At 39.7% G+C, this 26799-nt stretch overlaps 1 protein-coding gene across 9 annotated transcripts in view; it reads left to right on the forward strand.

The window, feature by feature from the left end:
* TMEM164 (transmembrane protein 164) overlaps window positions 1-26799 on the forward strand; it is a 171622-nt gene that overhangs the window by 59133 nt on the left and 85690 nt on the right. For all 9 annotated transcript variants that reach the window (XM_041740667.1, XM_041740663.1, XM_041740669.1 and 6 more), the window contains one exon: window positions 9602-9651. In XM_041740667.1, coding sequence (XP_041596601.1) covers window positions 9602-9651 — 50 coding nt within the window. The remainder of the gene's footprint in view (window positions 1-9601; window positions 9652-26799) is intronic.

Genomic DNA, 26799 nt, shown 5'->3' on the forward strand with positions numbered 1-26799 from the left:
ACCCCTTTATTCCCTTTCACTATCCTTTATATTCCCCAAATGAATGAGACCATAAGATGTTTGTCCTTCTCCGACTGACTTATTTCACTCAGCATAATACCCTCCAGTTCCATCCATGTCGAAGCAAATTGTGGGTATTTGTCGTTTCTAATGGCTGAGTAATATTCCATTGTATACATAAACCACATCTTCTTTATCCATTCATCTTTCGATGGACACCGAGGCTCCTTCCACAGTTTGGCTATTGTGGACATTGCTGCTATAAACATTGGGGTGCAGGTGTTCCGGCGTTTCACTGCATCTGTATCTTTGGGGTAAATCCCCAGTAGTGCAATTGCTGGGTCGTAGGGCAGGTCTATTTTTAACTCTTTGAGGAACCTCCACACAGTTTTCCAGAGTGGCTGCACCAGTTCACATTCCCACCAAGGACTGTCTTTTCTTCTCTCCCATTCCTTGAGCAAACAGTTAGAGGGAAGAGGTCAGGAGAAGAAGGTGGCAGTCCAGTTGTAGGTATTGTTAGGTCTGAGGTACCTGGGTGACATCTAGACAGAAATATCCAGAAAGCATTTGGTATCTGCACAGAAACAACAGTTTGAGGTTAAATATTAGAAGCACTAGGGCAGCCTCGGTGGCGCAGCGGTTTAGCACTGCCTGCAGCCCGGGGTGTGATCCTAGGGACCTGGGATCGAGTCCCACATCAGGATTCCTGCGTGGAGCCTGCTTCTCCCTCTGCCTATGTCTCTGCCCCTCTCTCGCTCTCTCTGAATGAATAAATAAATAAATCTTTAAAAAAATATTAGAAGCACTATTATGCTTATTATGCTTTTCCATTTTAGAATATAGAAGCTGGGGTCTGGGGCGGAAACCCGAGGCATAGTGGAAAATAAAACTGGCAAGGCAGTGGGGGGCGGGGGCACATTTCTAATGGCCTTCATTACCCTACAAACAGCCTTTGGAATTTGTTCAGTGGTTCATCAATGCCAATTTAAGATTTATCAAGAGGGAAAGATTGATAATCAAGTCCTAGTTCAAAATCTGTAGCACTGTGTGTAACAATTGAGAGCTATTTAATGCCCCAAATTAAATAAAATCTAAGTACCTAAAGAGTTCTACAGGCTACTGGGAAAAAAAGAGAGTAATTATCTGGAGTTATTGGAGAGGGCTTTGTGGAGGAAATAGAACTTGCCATGGGCTTGGATGGAATTCTCAGTGAGAGAAGAGAAGGGGAATCTAAGAAGGATGCTGCTATCAATAGCTTGTGCTTATTTTATTCCTTATAGTGTGCCAGGCACTGAACTAAGTGCTTTAAGCCTTCAGTCCTTACCTCTACCCTATGAGGTAGTCCTGTGATAGTCCCCATTTAACAGATGAGGAAACCTTGTCTAGGGGAGTTTAGTATCCTCCCCTTGTAGGCAGCTGGATGAGGGAAGCCAAATAACGTATCAGAAAAGTATTCTGCAAGCATGGAGTTAGAATGAGTGAAGTTAGATGAATTGGAAATTTAACACAAGCTGTTGCTGATGTAGCTCACAGTAGGGATGGATTTTCTATTGAGATCAGAATAATTATAGCTGTTAGGTATTGAGCTAGCTATGTGCTAGGCATTGCGCCAAGAGCTTTGCTCGCTTTATCGCATTTGATCCTCTCCCAAACCTTGTGAGACACAGATACTGTTTTTATCCCTATTTTAGAAATGGGAATTCCTCCAGTTTCTAGCCTAGGCTCACTGTGCTGGTGAGTGGCAGAGCCAGCCAGTGGATGGACCCAAGTTGGTTTTGACTCTGAAGCCCATAATCTGAACTACTTAAGCAATGATACCTGTCCTGCTTCCATCCTCTTAATAGGGAGGAATTTGCCAGTGGGACCAGAAAGCTTGGTGCTTATGAGCTTAGCTTCTCTGGCCTCTGGCTAGTGCTTGGGTATGGACACTACGAAATATGCGTCTCAATGACTCTCCTTATTCAATACTTCAGTGGTTGACCAACCCCATTTTTTTAAAGGTATAATTCAAGCAGGTTACAATCTGTAACATCTGGGAACCATTCTGGTTTTAATATGACCTTATAACCATTTTAATACATTATGTTGACTCTAAAACCCAACCCTTTATTGGTATTTGTAGTTCCCTCTTGTAGAAATTCTTGAAAGAAGACTCTCGTTTTCTAAGTTCTTTACACTGACAAAAATGGTAATTTCTCAGAAAGAGGTAAGCAGAAGGAGTTAATGGAAAGACAGAGGGTGGGCATTTAACCAAAGGCTTCCTGGAGAAAATGATGCTTCATTTTGTATTTGAAGGGTAAATAGGGAACAGCTAGAAAATTTAAGTTGAGAAGGCCATTCTGGAAGAGTGAATCATATTAGCTGTAGGAATTGAAATTCTAAAAATAAAATTAGGAAAATAATAGGTGACTCTTCTATAATCCCAGGGTTGTGAGACAGAAACCATAAAGGAAGTGACAAATATGTCTGATTACATAAAGATAAAAAACTTCTGTACATTAAAAAACTAACATAAGCAAAGCTACCACAGTGATGACCTGGGGGAAATATTTGCAAGAAATATCAAAGAAGCTGTATAAAGTGTCACTAAAACATAAATGGCTCTTAAAACTCAATTAGAAAATGAACATACTAGTTGTAAAATAGGCAAAGGCCACAGATGTTATATTCCCAAAGAAGGAATATGGCTGTCCGAAAAACATGTTGAAAAACAGTCAAACATTTCTGGGCATTTGAGACATGCCAATTAAAGAAATAAGTTGTATGTGTGTGTTATTGGTGAGGAAAATAATTTTCTTTCTACCTTTCTAGGTTCTTGGCTGAAACCTTCCCCTACCCGCTCACCCCTGTAATAAAAGACTGATTAATAGGAGAGAAATGCAAATGGAGATTTAATAGCATGTATACCTTGTGCATGCCTGGGAGAGACCCAGGAAAATTGAGTAACTCCCTGAAATGGCCCAAGCCACCACTCAAATACCATCTGTAGCTTAGAGACAAAAGGAAGATGTTGGGTGGTAGGGGTTGTGTAGGGCCCAACTCCAGTTATGAGAGAGGACCAGGAAAAGCATGGTAATTAAGGGTGGGGTCATTATGCAGGTTGAGTTCAGTGTCTTCTCCATTGATAAGAGCTTCTAGAATTTGGGTCATCCTTCTTTTCCTGGTACAGAGGGAGACCATTCTTACAAAAGGAGATTTCCCTTATGAATATAAATGTCTCCCACAAAAGGGTAAGTTCTACTCACTTTTCAGTGCTTCTCCCATGTCTGCTGTTGTGTGTGTTTTAAATAATTAGCCTAAAATAATCCTTATGCCAAAGAGACATATTTCGGGGTGGCAAATTCTGCTCCCCTTCCATGTTTTGCCTTTCAAACAGGTTGTAGCAGAAACACATTTTCATATGTTGCTGGTGGGAGTATAAATTCAGAGACATTTTCTCAAAGGCAGTTTAGAATTATAGGTTAAAAGCCTTAAAATGTATTTTCCCTTTGAAGACCTAGAAATTCTCCTGTATAAATGTAGACTAAGGAAATAGTAAAGGATCTGAAAATTTAGACATAACAGCACCAGTACGTGTAGTAGGAGGAGGTTGGTTGAGTAAATTGTTGTATATCGGTATAATTGAACAAAATGTAGCTATTAGAAAAATGAGGTTGTAGAAGTGTGTTTATTGACATGGAATATGTTTGGGGTACAATTTGGCACAGAGCACCAGGCTTCCAGGCTGAAGAGGTAGACAGGATCCAGAGTGGAGAAAGCCTTGCCTGCCATGCTAAGGAGCTTGGGCTTTTTATGTAGATCCTGGCAAGTCTTGAAGGATTTTAAGTGGCAGATCAGAACAGTGTTTTAGGTAGATCTTTCTTCCAGTAGCGTACCTGGAGGTGTGAGACCAGTGAAGAGATTATCTCAGTGGTCCAGGGAGAGAGGATTCCGGTCCCAGGATATGATTGTTAGTGAATTGAGCCTAGGACAGTCTTTGGGCAGCCCATGGAATGGATCTTCTCTATGGTTGGTAATGGTTATAAGCACTCAAGAATCCCCAGATGGCTGTGTACCATCATAGGAGGTAGGACCAGGAGACTTAGAGCCAGAGGGCTGGGCATGCATGAGAAGATTGTGTACCAGGCCAAATATCACTCCTCTCTCATGGTTTCCCCTTTCACTTAGTTTTCCCACTCACTTCACTGATTTACCTGGCCAGTCCCTCATTTAGGATGGTCTTGGCAACTGGCCCTTCTTGCCAATTACATTGCCAGAGTACTGACACTTCCTCTTGTGAACAAAAATTAATCTTCCTTGGGTGTTATGAAAATTAATCTTCCTTACGTGTTATGAAAATGGGGAGTTTATCAGATCTAATGTTGGGATGAAGCAGTTAATGGGAGGCTGGATCATGATGCCAGTGAACTTGGAGCTGATATAACTGTAGGAACAGGAACTAGGATGAGTGATGTTGGAGAGGTTGGTTGCATGGGGAACCAGAGCAGTTCCAAGGTCGAGGATGAACTGGGACAGCTGCCTAGATTGTGTGCTTTGGAAAGAGCTGAATTTACAGATTTCCAGTGTTAAAGAACAAAATTCAACAGGGTAAATTTGAAGATCTAACTGGTTTTATTAAGAGATTCTTCAATCAGGCAGCATCCCACCTAGCAAGGGGAGAGGAATTGTACAAAAATGGTTGGTTTTTACAGGAAGTAGAAGGGGAAGGGGCAAGGAAGTTATCAACAAAGGAAAAGAAAAAGAAAAAGGATTGTTTAGAACAAGGTCACCTTCCCTTCTGGGGGAAGGGCGGAGGGTCTTATTAGGTAGATTACATAATCTTCCTTTGAGCAAAGGAGGACTTCCTTGGTGCTGACCAGAAAATTCCAGATTGACTGGCTTAAAATTCTATTGGGGGAGCTGAAACGGCAATTAAGTCTTGGTTTGTTATCTTTGGGGTGAGTGACTCCACCTCAGGCCTGTGGCTTTCTTTTTAACAGTGGGAAGGAGAACCTTGGAGTAGTATAGGGAGCTTTCCTGGGGAGTCTAAGAGGGTATGGTTTGGAACAGAACCAGTGCATTTTTTTCCCCATAAAAAGACCTCCATTTTTTAAGGATCCAAGGAGTATAAAATCCTCGCAGACCTGGTTCTGAACGAGGTGGGTTGGAGCCAAGATGAGCACAACTTCAGGGAAAGCGGGACTCTGCAGCCCATCTGTGTAAATATCATTTGCTGCCCAGTTAGGTTGTGTTTGGAGAAGCCTCACCTTGTAGTGACTGGATCTTGTGAGCTGTATGGTAGTACAGGTGTGAGGCCATTAGGGTGACTCTCTGTGTGCTGCTGGGTCAAGGGGCAGAGCTAGAGGCTAAAGAAGAGAAGCCACTATGAGGTGTGGACTGTGTCAGGTGTGAGGTAGACAGTGTTGTACTGGAAGTTAGGGAATCCTACCTTTTCCATTAGGTGCCTTCATCTGCAAAATAATAACAAAGCCCTGCCCAGCTACTAGATGACAGGAAAGTAGAAGTGCCTTGTAGCACACTGCTGCTCCCACCTATCCTTGCCCTTTGCTTCGGGTGTTAAACTGAAGATTTCAGCAGGAGTACAAAAGGGCCAACTTGGTGCTGGGATTTGCTCAGATTCATTCCCCTCTTCCTACTGTCCTTGTTTGCACTTCCAAATGTCCTTTCTTCCCACCCCATTTGCAACTGGATGGATAGTTAAGCTTTCCATCTGCTGGTCTAAGACACATTACCAAACTTTGGAGGCAGATGGCAGCCCAGCAAAGAAGAAAGCAGGGATATTCAGGCCAAGGCTGGGGGCCATCGGGATTCTGAATTAAAACATTACTTTCACATGGTGAAATAATTTCACATGGCTCCTCTGGTTAATGGTGATTATGGATGTGGCTCCAGCGTGCTAGGGCAGAGAGGTTCAAAGTCCTCAATCTTTGAAGTTGCTGAGGGAAGCCATGAGTTACTGGACATGGAACAGGATGAATTTGGGGTCCTTCTTCTGATCTACTGATTTGGTATGTCTACATGGATCTGATCTAAAGGTTGCTCAAAGAAGATGACCTCTATCTTGGTGATGGGAATAGACAGGCTAGATGAGAAAGGCCAAAGTGCTGGTCAGAGTGACTTGGCCACATGAAATTGTTGGCAAACTCACTTAGGGTCAAAACTAGATTGATTAGCTGTGTCAAAAGACATTAGTGCCATCATTAGGTTGGGGCTGGAGGCTTCGCTACTTTAGGAGGTTTCTGGGCTTTTACCATAAGGCTGTCATGAATCAGAGCCAGCCATATGGAGCAGTTTTTGGGAAATCTGTCTGCCCCAAGAATCTGCTTACCTCTTTTTGGCTGTGGGAAAAGTTGAGAGTTAACCGTGGGACCCAGTGTTGTATTTTTGCTTCTCTGTTTAGCATGTTAGCATGAAATGTGTTGGCTATTCCAGAATCTCAGGAAGGTGGCCATCATGACTCTTAGGTAATTCCAGAAGTATTGAGGACTTTCTGAGGTGGTTGGGGGCCCCTGTCTGTTCTCTGTATTCCGTAGCTTGTGGGCCTGATGCTGGGTAACTGTGCAACCTCCAACTTGGTTCCTTGCTTAAGGTAAGTACCTTTTCCTGCTGGGTCAGCAGTATAGAATACCAGCTTTCTTTCTTTCTTGTACTACTCCTGAGGGGTGGGGTGGGGAGTTGGGGATACATTAATGTTTGGATAATTGAGATTCCAATTTGACAGTCCTTATCCCAAACCATTCAGATCAGATGTATTTCAGGAGTTGGAAAGTTTGGGATTTCAGAAAGGTAATACAGGCAGGGGTGGCTGTTTGGCTAAATCAGTAGAGCCCTCGACTCTCAATCTTGGGGTTATGAATTCAAGCCCTACATTGTGTGTAGAGCTTACTTAAAAATCAGGAAGGCAATACAGTGAACCAGAAGTATTTTATATATACTCCTGATGGGGCCTGGGGTCACACTCCATAATCAAAAGATTATTATTTTTTTAAGATTTTATTTTAGAGAGAGATTGAGAAAGAGAGTATGAGCAGGGGTAGGGGCAGGGGGAGAGGGAGATAGCATCTCCAGCAGACTCCCTGCTGAGTGAGGAGCCTGACATGGGGCTGGATCTCACAACCCTGAGATCATGACCTGAGCCAAAATCAAGAGTTAGAGCTCAACCGATGAGCCACCCAGGTGCCCCCAGAAGATATTATTTTTATGGATGCTATATGAATACTCAGCATAAATGGAATACAGAAGTATATAAACAGTCTCAGCTCAAGTCATACTTGCTACCAAATTGGCTTTGAAAAAAAATCCAACTTTCAGTTTTTAGAGCTTTATCGATTTGGTGATTGCCAATAAAGGATTATGGACCTGTAATTGTCATTGGTTTTGCATTTTTAATCAAATTGTTCCACAGGGGTAAAGGCTCATTCTTGGTGGATTATTTCCTTGGCTGGGTTCTCTGATCAGGTATTTTGGGGGTAATGGACTCCTGGCCGCATTCTTTTCAAGACTCTTTCTCTTTTCCATTCCTCTTTCTCTTCTTGGTAGGGATTCAAGCAGGTGGCTTTCTTTGTAGTGATTTTCCTTATAGTATTCTTTATTTCTAAATGTAGATTTCAAGAGAACCAAAGAGCCAATTAGTAAAGAATATACACATGACAAAGCCAAACAAGTTTGTAATGCAGATAACCTATTTTAATAAGTGCTCACAACAAGATAAGGACACATATCAATGACTTTGTAAACTACACCATTAAATTACTGTAGAGGAAGGAACTCTACAAAACATGAGTTTCATTCTTTCATTAATCCTTAGACCTGCTGACTGTCTCTGTAATAGTCTAGGCCAAGGTCACACATCATACCTAGCTGCTAGAAGTGGTTGAATCTTCTGGGGCATTTGTTAAACATGCAGATTCCTGGAGTCCCAGACTTTTGGAGTCAGCATTCCTAACGGAGGAGCCCAGGAATTTGCATGTTCAACCAAGTGCTCTTCAGGGATTTCTTTGTCTCTCTTGAGAACCAGTGCTTTGATGAAGGTTATACTACAGATTCAGTTTTTCTATAACCTAGGTCTAGGTCAAACAAAGTAGCATAGAACTGATTTGTGTCTTAGAAGGATGAAGTTCTTGTTGTTTGGTTTGCCTCAGGAAGGAGAATGGAAGAGTAGAACTACCTGGTCATAGTTAGAAATAAGCTAATCAAATGTGGAGGAAGAAAAATATTTTTCCCCCTACCAATCTAGGTTCCTGGCTGAGATCTTCACCCATTCCCCGCCGCCCCCCCCCCCCATGTAATAGAAGACTGATTAACAGGAGAAAAACAAATGGAAGTTTAACAGCATGTATACCTGGTGCATACCTGGGAAAGACCCAGGAAAATTGAGTAACTCCCTGAAATGGCCCAAGCCACCACTCAAATACCATCTGTAGCTTAGAAACAAAAGGAAGATGTTGGGTGGTAGGGGTTGTGTAGGGCCCAAGGCCAGTTATGAGAGGGGACCAGGAAAAGCATGGTAATTAAGGGTGGGGTCATTATACAGGCTGAGGTCAGTGTCTTCTCCATTGATAAGAGCTTCTAGAGTTTGAGTCATCTTTCTTTTCCTGGTACAGAGGGAGAACCATTTTTACAAATGGAGATTTCCCTTATGAATATAAACATCACCCACAAAAGGGTAATCTCTACTCACTTTTCAGTGCTTTTCCTATGTCAACTGTTTCTTAAAAAAATAGCCTAAAATAATCCTTATGCCAAAAAGATACATTTCAGAGTGGCAAATTCTGTTCCCCTTCAAAATCAAAGAGAGGTTTGGAGCCTGGGAGTGGCAATATTGGTAGGGTTGCCAGATAGAACATAGGAGGCCCAGTTAAATTTGAATTTCAGATAAACAATGAATAATGTTTTTATATAAGTATATCCTAAATATTGCATGGAACATACTTACACAAAAACATTATTCGTTATTTATCTGAAATTCAAATCTAACTGGGCCTCCTGTGTTTTTATTTGCTAAATCTGGCAGTGCTGGGTATTGATTAACCCACCTTCCCCTGTGGGAGGCAAACCAGATGGCATTTGTGTGCTTTGTCCCATTCATGGAATATATTTTTGTTTGTCTTGGGTTAAAAGCTTTTTGAGGCTGGCTACTATATCATACTGACGTGGAAGTGTTGAAAATTGGATCTTCTTCTAGAGGTTAAGAGGACGTATTCTAGGAGAAAAAGGGCCTAAGAAAGGCTTTTCCCATCTTGCCGCCAAACACTCCCCTCACTCACTATTTACCTCTCCCCCACTGTATCTCTCTCTCTCTCTCTCTCTCTCTCTCTCTCTCTCTCCTCTCTCTTTTCCCCCTCTCTCTCTCTCTCACACACACACAAACACACACACACAGATATGTCCATGCACCTAGACTCCTGTGCAAATAGAAACATGTTTGGAAAACCTCCTGATTGCCTTCTTAAGTTTTTATATTGCATTTTTTGGGGGGTGTTAGAGTTGGTTATTTATTGTTACTGTTATCGTTTTGCTTTTGTTATTGAAGTAACATTGTCTAGCTAACAATGGCCAGCATTTCTCCTAATAACCATACTTAATTCTTTTTTAATTGCAGATCTTTCTCCTGGCCTGCCCTCCATGTCCTAGAGCTATCGTCGTCTTCAAGTAAGGGAAAATTGGTTTTTGCTCTGTTACCATTGCTATTGAGAATGTTCTGCTTGATAACAAAGGCGAATGAGCCCATTGATGTGAACATCTTGTGCCTACACCACTTTGTCTCTGGAATTCCCAAGGAACAAAAGCCTATGCGGCCCAGTGAAACATGGGAATACTGTATGCAGTGAAACATGGGAATACTGTATGCAGAGTTTGGACTTTTGTCAAGCCCTGACAGGTCGTTTTTTTAGCAAGTGATTGTGATGGTGGTTTATGGCCAAGTCCTGCTCCCTTGGAAGGTTTCTGGCTTCCTGCAGTTTCTCTTGAGAGCATGTGGGGGGCTACACTGCTTCCCTCCTCTCAAGAATCTTTACATTGTGGTCCAGCTGCAACCCCCCCCCCCATATGGTTCTTTACTTTGAAGACCTTTGTTCTTCTGTTGCTGTGTTTTTTTTTCCCTTCAAGTGCAAATTAAAGTGAGGGGAAGAAAATAACACCTTTACAAGTTCCGACTTTCTTAAAAATAGCAAGCATCAAATCCATTAAAGTGTACTGCAGGCAAATTGTGTTTATCTGAAGGCATCTGTCCTTAAATGAAATTCTCAAGGGTCCCGGAACCCTCCTTTTAGCCATGAGTTGTGACCATCTTGCTAATCAGTCCTTTTATTGGAGTTGCTAATGAGAAGCTAAATTGCCCAAATTAATTTCGCCTCTTTCTCCCTTCCCTGGCCCTCATTTTCGGGCTGTTCCTGAGCAGTGAAATGGCCACAGGCCAGAAGGAGGAGACAGGAAGTAAGGGGCCCAGCAGATCCTTGAGTAATTGAAGAGTGGTATAAATGGGTTTCTGATTTACTTAAGTCATTAAAGCCTTAGGTACGGGGAAATATACCCCATTTGCTGCTTTGAACAGCTCCTTGGAATAGCCACTTAGTCTCTTGCCTTAGGTGAGTAACTTTCTGCTGGATGAGGGCAAATGGATCCTGATTTCACATATCTTGTACTTGAAAAGCTCCTAAGTGGAAAGCTATTTAACTGTCTCTCCCTTCCCTTCATTTCCCAAAATGAGCTCTATTTTTCAGCGTAATGTTTTAAAGTAGCATTTATTGGTTTTATTTCATTATTATTAAAGTAACAACTCTCATTATAGAGAATACAGATACACATAAAAAAGAAGATAAACATCAGCCTTAATCTAACACCAATAAATCATTTTGGTTGCTCTTTCTTTCTTTCTTTCGAAGAGGCAGAGATCATATTTAGGATTCTTACTGTCTCTTTTATAAATTTAATTCAATTTGTATATACATGTAGGTGTATGAAAATACATAAACATGACTGCTAGATTTCTTTCTTTCTTTTTTATATCCTTGTTTTGTTTGGCTCCTACCTCTGCCTTTCCACGCCTGCAGATTACCAAAGCAGTATGTATCCTAACATATTTTTCTCCATGCTCATTAGATATACACACACATAGGGGTTTTGGAATGTTTTACTGTTGTTCATTGATTGTTTTACAAAAATAGAATCTTATATACACGGTAATACATCTCGCTTTTTCACTCAACAGTACTTCACGAGAACCTATCAAAGTTTATTGGTGCACCTTATTCCTTTACAAAGCTGCAAAGTATTTCATGGATGCACAACTGATTTAGCCATTCTTCTCATTCATTTTTAAGATTTTATTTTTAAATAATGTCATCACCCAACATGAGGCCCAAATCTATGACCCCGAGATCAAGACTCAAGTGTGTTCCACCGACTGGGCCGCCAGGGATGCCTAGCCATTTTTCTATTCATAAATGTTTGTATATATTCTTTCCAGATTTCTGCCACTATGATCAATGCTGAAATCAACATCATTGTGCATATGCCCTTCACATACACACACAGGAATATTTACATATAAATATATTTATATTAATAGATATTTCAATATTGTTATACAAAAACGGGCTATTATGATTCACTTTTCCCTTTTGTATGTATGAGATTATTCTTTTTTAAGATTTTATTTATTTATCCATGAGAGACACAGAGAGAGAGGCAGAGGGACAGGCAGAGGGAGAAGCAGGCTCCATGCAGGGAGCCCGACGTGGGACTCAATCCCAGGTCCCCAGGATCACGCCCTGGGCTGAACGCGGCGCTAAACCACTGAGCCGCCTGGGCTTCCCCTGTATGAGATTATTCTTTTCTTCATATCCACACCAGCATAAGGTTCTATGACTCTTAAAATTTTGACAACTTAATGGATGCATTTCCTTGGCTACTAATGAATTTCAGTATTGTCTCATAATGTTTTATCCAATTAAATCTGCTCTTTGAATTGTCTGTTCATACCATCCACCCATTTCTTATGGGTTGCTTAGATTTTTTTTTAAGACATCTTTGTATATATGCGGTTATTGGCCCTTTATCTATTGACATTATTATAGATATCTTTGCTAAATCTGTATGTGCTGACTTGGCTGACAGTGTATTTTTCTACATGATATTTTACATTTTTTTCATATTCAGATATGATTACTTTCTTATAGCTTCTGGATTCCCAATTTTAGTTAAGATGATTTTCTTAAAGATGGGCAACCACTTGTGCTAACATGATATATTACATAACCCCTAATTTCCCCCGTGAACTGAACTACCATTTTTGTCACCTATTAGATTTTTTATATATAAGAATCCATTCATGGATTGAATGTGCACTCTTTGTGCACTCAAATCATGTTGATTTGATTACACTAGATTAAAAAATTTTTCTTGGCTATTCATTGGCATTTTTTTCATACATGTCAATTGGAAGATCACTTTTATTTAACCCTCCCCACCAGCCCTGTTTGAATTCTAATTAGAATTGCATTAAATGTATATTTCAGTTTTCTGAGAATTGATGTTTTAAAGTTATGTAGCTCTTTTAATCTAAGAAATGGTATTTTTTCCATCTGTTCAGATCCCATTTCATGCCTTTCTTGATACATTTATTCCTAAAGAAATAATAGCTTTTCTGTCCATTATGAATTGAATATCGTTTGCTTTTCCATTCCTAAGTGTTTCTTGTTAGAATAGAAAAAAGTTATTGATTTTAACAGTAGTCCTCATATCTATCCATCTTACCAGATTCTCTTATTAATTTTGGAAAATGTTCCTTTCATTTTATTGCGTCTTTCTGATTGTTCTACAAGTTATTTTCTTCAGTTTTACTTTTGCTTGAAACCCAGAGTTAAATGAAAATGATGGGGGGGGGGGCCCTGCTGTGTCTAACCGATTTTAAATAGAGATGTTCTCTCTGTTTTTTTCCATATTTGCTGTTGGTGTTTGTTAAATAGCATATCACATGTAAATAGTTTCCACATTTACTTAGAGATATTTTCAAACAAAACAATTCCTACATTTTATCAAATTGCTTTTTCATTTTTCATTGCTTTTTCATGCTTTTTCATCATTGCTGGATTCCATTGGTCAGTCCTTTATTTAGAATCCTTGCCTCAGAATTCATAGGTGAGATGGAGTCATTTTTTTTTTTAGGATTCCTTTCATCAGGTATAAGGATTAAAATTTAATTGTAGAGCACTTCTTTTTCTCTGGCCTGTTATAATTTAGTTACCCTTAGAAGTTTTGTGTTGTTTTTTTTTTTTTTACTTTTTTAATAATTACTTTCCTTCCATTTTTTTTTTGTTGTTTTAGAAATTATGTGGTTTTTTTTTAAACGTCAGGTAAAACCCAGCAGTGAGGCCCATCTGGTCCTAGTGCCTTTTACAGTTGGTACCTCTCAATCACCTTTCCAGTGTCTTATCTGATAATTCATTTTCCAGATCTTTTGGGTCAATTTTGGTCATTTGTCTTTTACAGGGAAGTAACCCGTTTCTTCTGAGTTTTCAAATTTGTTGTCATGAATTCAGTGGAGCATGTAATATAGCCTCTTATTTTATCATTTGGAAAACTGTCTCCTCATTTGTAGTCATGCCTTTGTTCTTGGTTCAATCTTGTCCATTTTTGTGTTTCCATTGTTTATAGTCTAGTCAGATTAGGAAGAATCTGTATTTGGGCATAGTTATAGATGGTAAATTGTTATACATGGTAAAAAGATGTGTATATGTTCAGTTACTTTTTGACTTCTTTAGCCATCGTTTTCTATTCTACTTTATTTACTTAATACCATGTCCCCCCCCCCATTTTATTACAAACTCATCACATCATTTTAAAATTAAACTTTCTGGGACACCTGGGTGGCTCAGCAGTTGAGCATCTGCCTTCAGCCCAGGGTGTGATCCTGGAGACCCAGGATCGAGTCCCACATCGGGCTCCCTGCATGGAGCCTGCTTCTCACTCTGTCTGCCTCTCTCTCTGTGTCTCATAAATAAGTAAATAAAATCTTTAAAAAAATAATAAAATTAAACTTTCTATATTTTGAGATAATTAATATGAATATCATATCTGAGTACAGATGCAGTTGTAAGAAGAATACAGAGAGACCCTATGTACCCTTCATCTAGATTCCTCCACTAGTCATCTCTTGCAAAACTGTAGTACAATGTGACAACCAAGATATTGACATTGGTATTGTCCTGGTATAAACGGTTCCATTACCATGGGGGTCTTCCCTGTTGCCCTTTTATTTTTTTTAATTTTTAAAAAGATTTATTTATTTATTTATTTATTTTAAAAGATTTTATTTATTCATGAGAGAGAGAGAGAGAGAGAGGCAGAGACACAGACAGAGGAGAAGCAGGCTCTATGCAGGAAGCCTGATGCGGTACTCGATCCCAGAACTCCAGGATCATGCCCTGGGCCAAAGGCAGGCACCAAACCTCTGAGCCACCCAGGGATCCCCTATTTATTTATTTTAGAGAGAGAGAGACTGAGCACGAGCAGGAAGGGCATAGGGAGAGGGAGAGAGCATCTCCAGCCAACTCTGTGCTGAGTGTAGAGCCCCACATGGGGCTGGATCTCATGACTCTGAGATCCTGTGCTGAAATCAAGAGTTAGATGCTTTGCCAACTTTCCACCCAGGCACCCCTTCTGTTGCCGTTTTATAGCCACACTCAATACTCTTCTACCTGCATCCTATCCCTGACCCCTGGTAACTAATCTGTTCTCCGTGTCCAAACCTTTGTGATTTCAAGAATGCTATATAAATGAATTCAAGCAGTATGTTACCTTTGGGAGTGGCCCTTTTTTTAAACTTATATTGCCTTGCAGATCCAAGTTTTTATCATACACATAATTTTTCATGGGTGTATACTATTCCACTGTGTGGAACTATGATGTGCAGTGTTAAGTTAAAAAATCAGTATTTTAAAAAATGGTTCTTTTTAAAAAGATTTTATTTATTTGTGAGAGAACAGAGAGAGATAGACAGAGACATAAGCAGAGGGAGAACCAGGTTCAATGCAGGGAGTCCGATGTGGGACTGTATTCCCTATGCTGTATTTTTCATCCCTGTGACTTTTTCATTTTATATCTGTGCAATTGTACCTCTTAGTCTCCTTCACCTATATTGCCCATCCCCTTCCCCTCCTCCACTCTGGCAACTGCCAGTTCATTCTCTGCATTTATGAGTCTGTTTCTGAGTTTTTGGGTTGGTTTCTTTGTTTTTTTAGATACAAAGTGTGGTCATATGATTTGTCTTTTTTTCTGACTGACCTCACTTAGCATCATACCTCTAGGTCTATCCTCTGAGTTGTTGCACATGGCAAGATTTCATTCTTTTTGATGGCAGAGTAATATTCCATTGTGTATATATACCATATTTTCTTTTTAAAGATTTTATTTATTTATTTATGAGAGACACAGAGAGAGAGAGGCAGAGACATAGGCAGAGGGAGAAGCAGGCTCCCTGTAGGGAGCCCGATGTGGGACTCATTCTCAGGATTCCAGGATCACGCCCTGGGCCGGAGGCAGATGCTAAACTGCAGAGCCGTCCAGGGGTCCTATATACCATATTTTCTCTATCCATTTTTCTATTGGTGGATCACAGGCTCTTGATACATAAGACACCATTTTGCAAACCTAAGGGAGTAGGAGGAGGGTCTTGTTATAGTGTAGCCAGGCTTCCCACACCCATCTTACTGATGGCTTCTCATTTTCCCTCTCCTTGCAATTTTCCTGTTTTCTTCCCTTCGAATTTCATTACTTAAAATTCCAAACTTATGCATATTATGCCTGTTACTCATTAAATATTTTAACCTGTGAATTGTCAGTTCGTATTCTCTGCCCAGCTATGACATAGGGGTATTTTTCTTCTCGTTGATCTGCATGAATCATCCATATATAGAGTATTAATCCTTTATCACCTTTGCAGGAAGTGTTTTCTCCAGATTGTATTCTAACTTGATGATGCTTTTGATATACAGTTGACATTTTTATTGGGCACATTGTTTGGTTCCCAAACTGCCTTCAGACCATGGTAATTTCTTCTGGTGTTTTTATGCCTGATACTCTTTTTCCCCTTCAGACATCAGATAGACAATCTGATTTTTTTGGATTTTTTCATTTAATTTTAGAGTGAGAAAGAGAGAGAAGGAGCCAAGGGGAGGAGCAGAGGGAGAGGGAGAGAGAGAGATCCCAAGCAGACTTTGTGCTGAGCATGGAGCCTACATCAGCCTTGATCTCATGACCCTGAGTTCGTGACCTTTGCTGAAGTCAGGAGTCAGACACTTAACTGACTGAGCCGCCCAGGCACCCCGACAATCCGGTTTTTTAATTGTTTTAAAAAATATATTTAGCTGTCAGTTCATCTAAATTTCATTTTGTGAATGGTATTAGGGATATAATTTATTTTTCTTTGTATTGTCATTTTTTTGGAGCACTGTTCATTAAATGACCATTCTCTATGATTATTGCTGTTGTGTACTTAAATTCTTATGTATGCTAGGATTTATTTTGGGGGCTTATTGTACTACTCCATTAATGTCTCTGTTGGGTCCTTCACCAGTTTCGTACTCTCATATTTGCAACAGCTAGCAGGACAGACTTCTCTTTGCCACTGTAGCCTGTTACTCTACCCATGCTTTTTTCTTAGCTAGTCTGAACCATTTTTTCCTTCCAGATGAACTTAGAATATTTTTGTCAGATTCTATTAGTTTTGATGGGAATGACTTTCAATCTAAAATGTTATTAACATCATTATAATAGAATCTGTACATATGGGAAAAGATGTGGTATGTTTCTAATGTATAGAAGTTTTCTTTCACGTTCTTGAAGAGTGTGTGCATGCTTGTGTGCATCCTACATATTTCTCATCAGAGTCATTCCTGGACAGTTTGTAGTCTATGGTAGAATTTATTTACCATATTTTCAAAGTTGTTATTACTGATACATAGGAAAGATTTGGATTATACATGTTTATTTTTGGCCATCAAGACTATTTTAATAGTTTTTCAGTTACTTCACTTGGATTATTTTGGAAATTAATGGCATCGACACTCATATGGTAACCTATCTCCTTATAAAGAGCAAGACTCCCCCCTTCCCCCCAATTCCCGCATTTCAAGCCTGGTTATATTGGTTAGAAGTTCTAGGACAATATTAAATAATAGTGGTACTGGCAGGGATTGTTGCCCTGCTTCTGATTTTAATGAAAATGTTTCTAGTGTTTCACTGTTGATTCTGATGTTGGTTTAGATTAAATGTCCTTTATAATGTTAAGTAATTCTTTTATTCTTAAATTACCAATTTTTTAAAAAATCAGGAATGGTTGTTGATTATAGATAATTTAGTTAATTTTTTTTTAAAGATTGTATTTACTTATTCATGAGAGACACACAGAGAGAGGCAGAGACACAGGCAGAGGGAGAAGCAGGCTCCATGCAGGGAGCTGGATGCGGGACTCAATCCTGGGTCTCTAGGATCACACCCTGGGCCGGAGGCGGCACCAAACCGCGGGGCCACCGGGGCTGCCCATAGCTAATGGTTTTTTTTTTTTTAATTAATTAATTTATTTATGATAGTCACAGAGAGAAAGAGAGAGAGAGAGGCAGAGACACAGGCAGAGGGAGAAGCAGACTCCATGCACCAGGAGCCCGATGTGGGATTCGATCCCGGGTCTCCAGGATCACGCCCTGGGCCAAAGGCAGGCGCCAAACCGCTGCGCCACCCAGGGATCCCCTAGCTAATGGTTTTTAAGAATCTTTTGAGAGGTTCATTTGGGTTTTCTCCTTTGACCTCCTCATTTGGCATGTTAAATGAATAGATTTCCTAACAACAACCTTTGTTGGATTTCTAAGGTCAGCTTTCCTTTTCCTCTGCATGCTTGGGAGAGATTCAGAATTGGCTCCCATACTATGAATTTGATTGATTTTGCTCTTTGCCATCTCCAATGTGATATTTATTTCTACTTCTACCATCTTAATTTCTAATTCTCCCTTGCTTTGCTATGTTCTCTTTTCTCCCCCGTTTGTTGTCTTTCCTTCTAAATATTTTTTAAAGTAATCTCTGTCCAGTGTGGGGCTCAAAGTCACCACCATGAGATCAGGAGTCGCATGCATCACCAACTGAGCCAGCTAGGCACCCTTCCTTCTCGATATGCTTTATTCTGTTGGCATTCTATACTTGTTTCAGAGAGTCCATGTTTTCACATATTCTACTGGGGATACAGTTTTGTAAAATACTTCTTCTGGTTCAGACACTAAATTCATACTTTTGTGCTTCCTCCAAGTCTTCAGAATGATATGCACTTCTGCTGCCAGAGGCTTTCGTAGGAATCGTGCTGTTTCTTGGGTATGTTTATACATATTCAAAGGAGGATTTATTTATTACTTGTCCAAGGTAGGGTCTCTATATTGCCTTTGGGGATTTTCATGTTCTCTTTGGTATTGGCTAGAACCCCTTCTCACTTCCTCTCTTGGTGGCAGGTAGACGTCCATAGCTTCCAGCCTGTTTGCCAGTGCTTAGCTGCTTCATTTAGTGGGTTCTGTTGGACCTGGGCTGAATAACTTATCCCTACCACTGCTACTAGGTTCTTTGATACTCTGAGCAGATACAGTATGTGAAAGACCACAGCCCTCCCACATGCATTGCTACCTGAGTTTTACTTGGGCAGACTCCCACTCCTCGGACACGGTGTGCCAGCCCCAATGCCATCGCTTCTGGCCTTTTGATTTGGGGGAGTAGGAGTCAGTCTCCAAATGCATATAGAACAGTTTGGGGATTTGTTGATTTCCTTTGCAAGCAGTAGTCCTGGAGTGGAGGCATGAATGTCCGGTGTGCTGGCTACCAGATTTCTAAGCCATGAGGCCAACAGTGGCAAGAAGGACTCAGTATCTTCCTATCTTGTTTCAGGTTTCTGCTGCATATATTGGCCACGGATTTTTTTTTTTTTGACATTGCAGCATTAGCCTTATTGGTAGTGGAGATTTCTTCTAGAGTCCTGTCATAGGATGATCATCAGTTTAAGTTTTCAGTGATTTGGGGTGTTTTATCTTTTTTTATTTCCCATAGGAATTTTAGTAGAAATCTGGGAGGTGCTGTGTTATTGGATGTTAGCCAAGTGCTATTTTAAACCAGAAATTTGGTGTATATTTTGGTTTAGAGCAGAGGTTTGCAATCTTTTACTGCAAAGGGCCAGATAGTAAACTTTCTGAATGTTGACATGACCTGTGTTTTAACGGGGTCACTTTTTTGTAGCACAAAAGCACCATAGACAATACCTAAATGAATGGGTTTGTCTGTGTTCCAGTAAAATTTTATTTACAAAAACAGGACAACCAGATGAAAAAGTTCTGGAGCTGGGTGATGGTGATGGTTGTATAGCAATGTGAATGGACTTAATGCCACTGAACTGTATACTTAAAAATGGTTATGATGGTACATTTTATGATATGTGTATTTTACCACAACAAAAAAACCCCTCCCAGAATACAACAGGGCGGCCGTATTTTGCTGACCCCGAGTTTAGAGCAATTAAATCTAGGACACGGAAAGATAGGGAGCAAGGGAGGAAGAAATTAAATGGATACAGCAGGACAGTGAGAAATACCTTAGTGAGAGTAGGCTGGGGTTCTGGATAACTGCAGTTCATCCTGGTGACATCATCCCATGGTCTTTAGGGATAGAGAGACACAGGGTTCATAGTAACACTTTTTTGGCATAAGGATCAGATCAGGGATTTTCTACTCCGAGGCAATTTAACAGCCAGCCAGTCTTTTCTTGGTGACTGGCGATGCTCCCTGTAGATGATGGGGTCTCTTCCCAGGATTAGGAAAAAAAAATCCTAGCTTTTTTAGTTATTAACCATAACAGATTTGCTGGATAGGAAAGAGCAGCCACTACTCTGAGTCAGCTGGTTCTGCACCCCCTTGCCAAGATTCCTGTGCCACTAGGATTCACCTGTCAGCTGGAGACCTGGGCCCTTGGCATTGGGAACAGTGCTGTTCTCGGGACCCCACACTGCTTTTTGCTTTTCTCTCAGCAGTGTGAAGAGGATACTCCTGCTTTCCAGCTCCAGCCTTGGCCTCCCTCAGCTTGACTAAGACCTTGAACGGGCCCCATGTCCAACCGGAGTCTTCCATCTGCTCAGGGGAGCAGGTCTCTGGTGTGTTTAATGCTGTTCTTGGAGCAGAGTTTGCAAAAAGAGGTCCATGTATATTACTGCCGCCTCTCCCAGCATGCAGTGGTTTGGAGTTTCCTGGTCTCTGTTGGGCCTGTTATCCTGGCTGAAGGAGGGTGTTGTCACGATGTGGTGGCATGCACTCACTCCTCCTTCCCAGTCTTCATGGATCTCAGCACCACGGAGCACTCTAAGTGCAGTCAGCCCCTTAGTTTTCAGCTTACTTGTTGGCGTCTTGGCTGCTGTTTTTTTTTTTTTTTTTTTTTTTTAAGAGGGTGAAATTCTTGGTTTCACAAAGGACTGGGAGCCTCTTAGGGAAGCCAGCCTTTTGGAGAAACTTCCTCTGTCAGAGCTGGGGCTATTTTGAAGGACCAACTGAAGGAAAGGGAGTGGCTGTTAAGATTTCCCTGGCTTTGGGTTGTGATCAGACAGTTTAGCTGCCTTGTGAGCATCCATGGCTTAACCTACCAGTTACCCAAGTGTGTGCCGCACAGGGTTAGGGTATGCAGAGTGTGAGTGAGTCACTAAGCAGTGCAGGCTGAATGGCTGAGACTCTTCCCCCACCCTGCCCCATGAGAAAAGTGCATTGCAGAGAGCTAGTGCACTTCTTTTGCCTCAGGAGGTAGATGGTGGCCCTTCCCCTGTGAGCAAACAGAAACCCTTAAATCTGCTCATCTTCATGTTCACATGGAGAGGGGTGGATCTGTGATGCAAGTGGGATTATTTGGTCCTGAGTATCTGCTGAGTCAGTCTGGAGAGGATTTGGAAGGAGATGAGATGAAATTTCATCTGTGCTGCAGAGAGCAGGGGGTGTGATGCTGGCTGGAGAGAAGACTGTAGGCCTGGTGTGAGCCAAGGTAGGTGAGGGAAGCATGGGGGTGAGTGGAATGAGGACAGCTTGACATGTGATCTTGGTGTTGCAAGATTGATGCCCTGTTGGCCTTTGGGCCACATGATATTACAAGCATTTAGTAGCCCTGTGACCTTCTCTACTTCTAGATGCCACTTATTGTACTTTCAAATTTTGAAACAGCAGGACTTGGAGCAGGGAGACTTCCTCTTGCTAGGATTGTTCCCAGTTTAGGAGGGGGGCAGCACTCAGGTTGGACCTTTTGGGTCTTAATGCCTTGGAATGGCTTGACCATCTCAGTACCCCCTTTTCTGGTCTCAACCCAGCAACTGCTCTGGGACCCAAAAAAGAGCAGCCTTTTGGCACCTCTACCTCAGAGGTAGCTGCTTTCTGGCTTAGCTCTGGACACACTGCAAAGGGTGTTCAGGAGACTGTCTGACCCACGCAGCTTTATTAAGACTGTTCTTGGCAAGGGAGAAAGCCCTACATATGAATCCTGCAGGTTTAAAAGGGAGAGACACCAGGAACCTAGAAAAATCCATTGAATCCATTGTAAGTAAGTAGCAATTCAAGGGGACCAATTTCTTGTCTCATACAGAAGGCTGCTCTGGTGTCTGCTTTCCTAGGAGCCATTGACTGTCAGGTTGCGGACTTGCATCCATACATATTCTTTCTTAATGCTGAGAAGGGGGAAGATGCTTTCAGGTTGTTCACGGGCCTCTTCCCATTGCTTACACACCAGAAGCTGCCTTCCCTCCAATGTGTACATATTCAATTTTGTTCTCTCTTGGGAGCTTTGGCTGCTACAGTCCTGGTCCATATTTTCTGACTGAGTATTCTCACGGCGCCATACAAATCCTCTCCTGGAAATCACTCTGAGGGTTTCTGGAGCGGGGACTGCTTTATTTTATTTTATTTTATTTTATTTTATTTTATTTTATTTTATTTTATTTTTTTATTTATTTTATTTTATTATTTTATTTTATTTATTTTATTTTTTATTTTATTTTATTTTATTATTTTATTTTATATGTATTTTATTTTATATTTATTTTATTTTTCATTTTATTTTATTTTGTTTCATTTTGTTTTATTATTTTATTTTTTCATTTTCTTTCTCTTGGGCTGCTCTGCTTTAAACATGTGTTTGGATGTCTGTCATTTTCTGGTAAGAGGAATGCTGGAGATGCAGGCAACTTTTTTTCATCCAGGAAAATGTGGAAAGCAGTATTCAGCAGAAGAATGGGGATTGATCATTTTGGGCCTCTTTTTACTTTGTCAGCCAACCCAGTCCTTACAAAAGCTGAGTGACCTATCTACTATGCTGTAGATCAGGCAAAAGCAATTCCAGAAAAAAAAAAAAAAACCAAAAGCAGTATAGCATAATAGATGAGGTTTAGGCAAGATCTGTAGGTGCTGTGTAGTGGGTATGGAGAGATAGAAATATTTTATTTTTATAAGAGTAATCCATGATCACTGGAAGAAAAACATCAAACGTTACAGAAAGCAGTCACATAGAAAATGAGAGTACCTGTTCATTCCTCTGGTAATATGTTGGTATAATGTCTTCCCAGGCTTCTGTGTGTACATACCCATTTTTAAAAAAACAAACTTGGGGTTATCTTCAAAGATATGATTTATAATCTCCCCAAAGTTAATATGCCATGATTGTTTCCCCAGGTCATTAAGTGTTCTTCTGCACATGATTTCTTTTTTTAAATTTAAAATCAATTAACATAGAGTTTATTATTAGCTTTAGTGGTAGAGTTTAGTGATTCATCAGTTGCTTATCACACCCAGTGCCTCATTACATCAAGTGCCCTCCATTGATTTCCAATGATGGCATAGTGTTTGATATTTGATCATTCAGATGAATGTAATATGATGTATTTAAACAGTGCCCTGTTATTTGACATTTGGTTTGATGGACAGATAATGTTTCAAAGGAACCTTACATAGTGCCGGGAAAGTAGATGGCTTACATTGTATAGTTTTTCTTAAGACTTCTGAGCAAGGCTGAAAGTCTCAGCCTCCATTCCCTCATTGGTAAAAGAATGCTATCAATAACATTGAGTCATGGTAACAGTTAGATGAGCTGCTCCATGTTCATTTCTTAGCATGAATCCTAACATAGACTAATCAGGAAATGTTGATAATATGTAACCTGAGATTTGTCTTGATGCTTCACCATCTTGTATACTTACCTTGCTGTTAGAATTAGGGTCCCAGGGAGTGAAAATTGTTTTCATTCAAAGGAGCAGAATTTCAGAATGCAAACTGCTTTCAGATACATGGCGCCTTTTATTAGTTGAGTGCCTTGCATACTGGGGCTTTGGCCAACTGTCTGGACTTCACATTAAAAGGAAGTTCTGCAGCCTTTCCAGTTGTGTGGTCACATTTGGTCTAGAGCAAGCTGGTGGGAAGCCACCAGTTACAATCAGTACTGTATTCTATCTTTAATAGTCTCTATTCTATCTTGGTGCCTACAAGCAAAGCAAGTCAAACCTTCTTCTTGTTTGTTTTTCTTTTCTTGTTATTTTTTCTTTTCCGGTTTTTATCCTGAAAAAATTTCAGACATACAGAAAAGTGAGCAGGGCAACACATCAGACACTTGTATGATTTCTTCCTAGATTCAGCAATTTTTGTCCTGGTTTCTGATATGTGAGTTAAAAAATGTTAGATCCTGACTGCATTTACTACTGTATGACAGGATGTACTGCAGAGGCTCACAGAGTGGGCAGAAAGTGCACACTCTCAAGCCAAGGGCCGATGGAAAAGAGAAGATCATAGTGGAAGGACCCTAGGCTCTGGGATAGTAGAAATAGATCTGTTTGTATAATATAAATTATGTAAAATAAATCTCAACATAGTTTCTGGCTGAAGGGAAAGAGAGTATATCCAGATGTCCATCAACATGACAATGTATAGAATGACTTCTGATATGCAATTGAATAATGTACAAGCAGTGAAAAACATGAAGTAGAGTGACATATAGCAGCATGGATGATTAGAAGAAGCTGTGTAGAGTGAAAAATATAATTTGCAGAAGGATACAGAGAGAGTATATCATATATTTAATGGGATAACCAGGAAACAACAATGTTTATGGTTTATAGATACATACAAATGTGATAAATCTATAAAATCATAGATAGGAAGGAATCCCACTATTTCCAAATTAAGATTTCCTCTTGTTAGGGAGTGGAGGGGATGGATAGTGTTTAGGAAGGATACATAGGGCTTCAACTGAATCAGTAATGCTCAAATTGATTAAAGTAGGGGCACAGAGGTTCTTACTCTTTTTTTATTTTTCTGTATGCAAGAAAATTTTAATGTAGAAAACTAGAGTGAAGAAACATGTTTAAAAAAATATTAAAAAAAGGCTTCTTAGAATTTTGGGTCATTTGTTTTGTGGTTGCTAAAGTTGAGACTAGAGGAGTTCAGTGTTTAGGTTTTCATATATATTTTTAAATTATCATGCTGTAAAATTGATTTTTGGTATACAATTCTATGAGCTTTTTTCATTATGTGTGTCTCTATATAATATATATTTTATATATATTTAAAGTATAAATATGTATACTTATATCTTATTTATAGGTTATAGAAAATATATTTACATGTTTATGTTATATATAAAGGGAAATAAAGGGTTTTATTTATTTATAGGTAATAGAAAATATATTTACATGTTTATATGTTCTATATATTTATATATACATATATAAATAAAATATATATTATATGTATGCACATATATATAAAAGCACCTTAGTCATTTTTTTTTCTGTGTGCCTTAGTCATTTTTAAGTGGAAAGTTGAGTAGTATTAAGGACAGTCACACTGTTATACAACCATCATCATCATCATCCATCCCCAAAACTTTCATTTTGCAAAAACTGATATTCGATACCCATTAAACAGTGACTCCCATTCCCCATCCTCCAGCCCCTGGCAACCATCATTCTACATTCTGTCTTCATGATTTTGACTACTCTGGGTAGGTGATTCATATAAGTGAAATCATACAGTATTTGTCTTTTTGAGACTGGCTTCTTTCATTCAGCACAATGTCATCCTCAGGTTCATCCATGATGTAGCATGTGTCAGAACTTCATTCCTTTTTCAGGCTAAATAATGTGTGTATACCACATCTTGTTTATACATTCGTCTGCTGATGGACACTTGGGTTGCTTCCATTTCTTAGCTGTTGTGAATCATGCTGCTGTGAAATGAGTGGACAAATAGTCCTCAGAGACCCTGCTTTCAGTTCTTTTGGATATATATGCGAAAATGGGATTGCTGGATCATATGATACTTTCATTTTTAAATTTTTGAAGAACTGCCAAACTGTTTTATATAGCTGCTATACCATTTTACTTTCCCACCAACAGCATACAAGAGTTCCAATGTCTCTGCATCTTTGCCAACATTTGTTATTTTCTATGTGGTTTTTTTTGTAGTAGCCATACTATTGGAGATAGTATCTAATTGGAGATAGTATCTAATTTTTTTTTTTTTTGAGATAGTATCTAATTTTGTTTTGCATTTCATTTTCTAATTTCCCATGTGATTCATTCTTTGATCCATTGGCTAAGAGTGTGTTATTTAGAATTTGTGAATTTTCCCATTTTACTTCCCTTATTTATTTGAGAGAGAGAGAGAAAGAGCAAGAGCACATGAGAGGGGCAAAAGGAGAGGGAGAAGCAGACTTCCTGCTGAGCATAGACCTGATACAGGGCTTGATCCCAGGACCCTGAGATGATAACCTGAGCTAAAGGCAAATGCTTAACCAACTGAACCACCCGGGTGCCCCAATATTTGCCTTGTTAAATCTATTGAGGCTTAATTTATGCCCTAATATATGGTCTATCCTGGAAAATGTCCCCTGGGCACTTGAGAGGAATGAATTCTATTGCTGCTGATTTAAGTGTTCTGTATATGTCTGTTAAATCTGGTTGGTTTAGTGTTGTTCAAGTCTTCCATTTCCTTACTTTCCTTCTTTCTGCTGTTCTAATATTGAGAGTGGAGTATTGAAGTTTCCAACTACTATTGTAGACTTGTCTATTTCTCCCTTCAATTCTGTCCATTTTTGCTTAATATATGCTGATGGTCTGTTACTAAGTATGTAAATGTTTATAATTATTATATCCTTTTGTGGTATTGAGCCTTCATTAATTTGTCTCAAACTGTTCTGATTTATAGTCTATTTTGTCCAATATTAGTATAACCACCCCTGTTCTGTTTTTGGTTACCATTTGCATGGAATATCTTTTTCCATCCTTTCACTTTCAACCTGTTTGTGTCTTTGACTCTAAAGTGAGTCCATTGTAGACAGCCTGAATTTGGATCATGGTTTTTATTCATTCAGCCAGTCTCTGTCTTTTAGTTGGACAGTTTTAATCCATTTACATTTAAAGTAATTACTAATAAGGAGGGAATTCTGTAATTTTGCTAATTGTTTTCCATACTTTATAATTTTTTGTTCCCCATTTCTTGCATTACTGTCTTTTGTGTTTGAGCTCTTTAGTAGTCGAACAATTTGATTTCCCTATCAATTCTGTTTGTGTATATTCTTTATTTTCTCTGTGGTTATCATGGGGATTACATTCAATGTTGTCAAGTTATAGCATTTTACCTTAAGTTTATATGAGCTGATTTTAAATGACATACAAAAAGCTACTCCTTTATAGTTTTATCTCCACCCCTTTCAGGTTTTGATGGCACAAAATTACGTTTTTATGCAATGCATGCCCAAAAA

Source organism: Vulpes lagopus, chromosome X (genome assembly GCF_018345385.1).
Source record: "Vulpes lagopus strain Blue_001 chromosome X, ASM1834538v1, whole genome shotgun sequence".
Lineage (NCBI taxonomy): Eukaryota > Metazoa > Chordata > Mammalia > Carnivora > Canidae > Vulpes > Vulpes lagopus.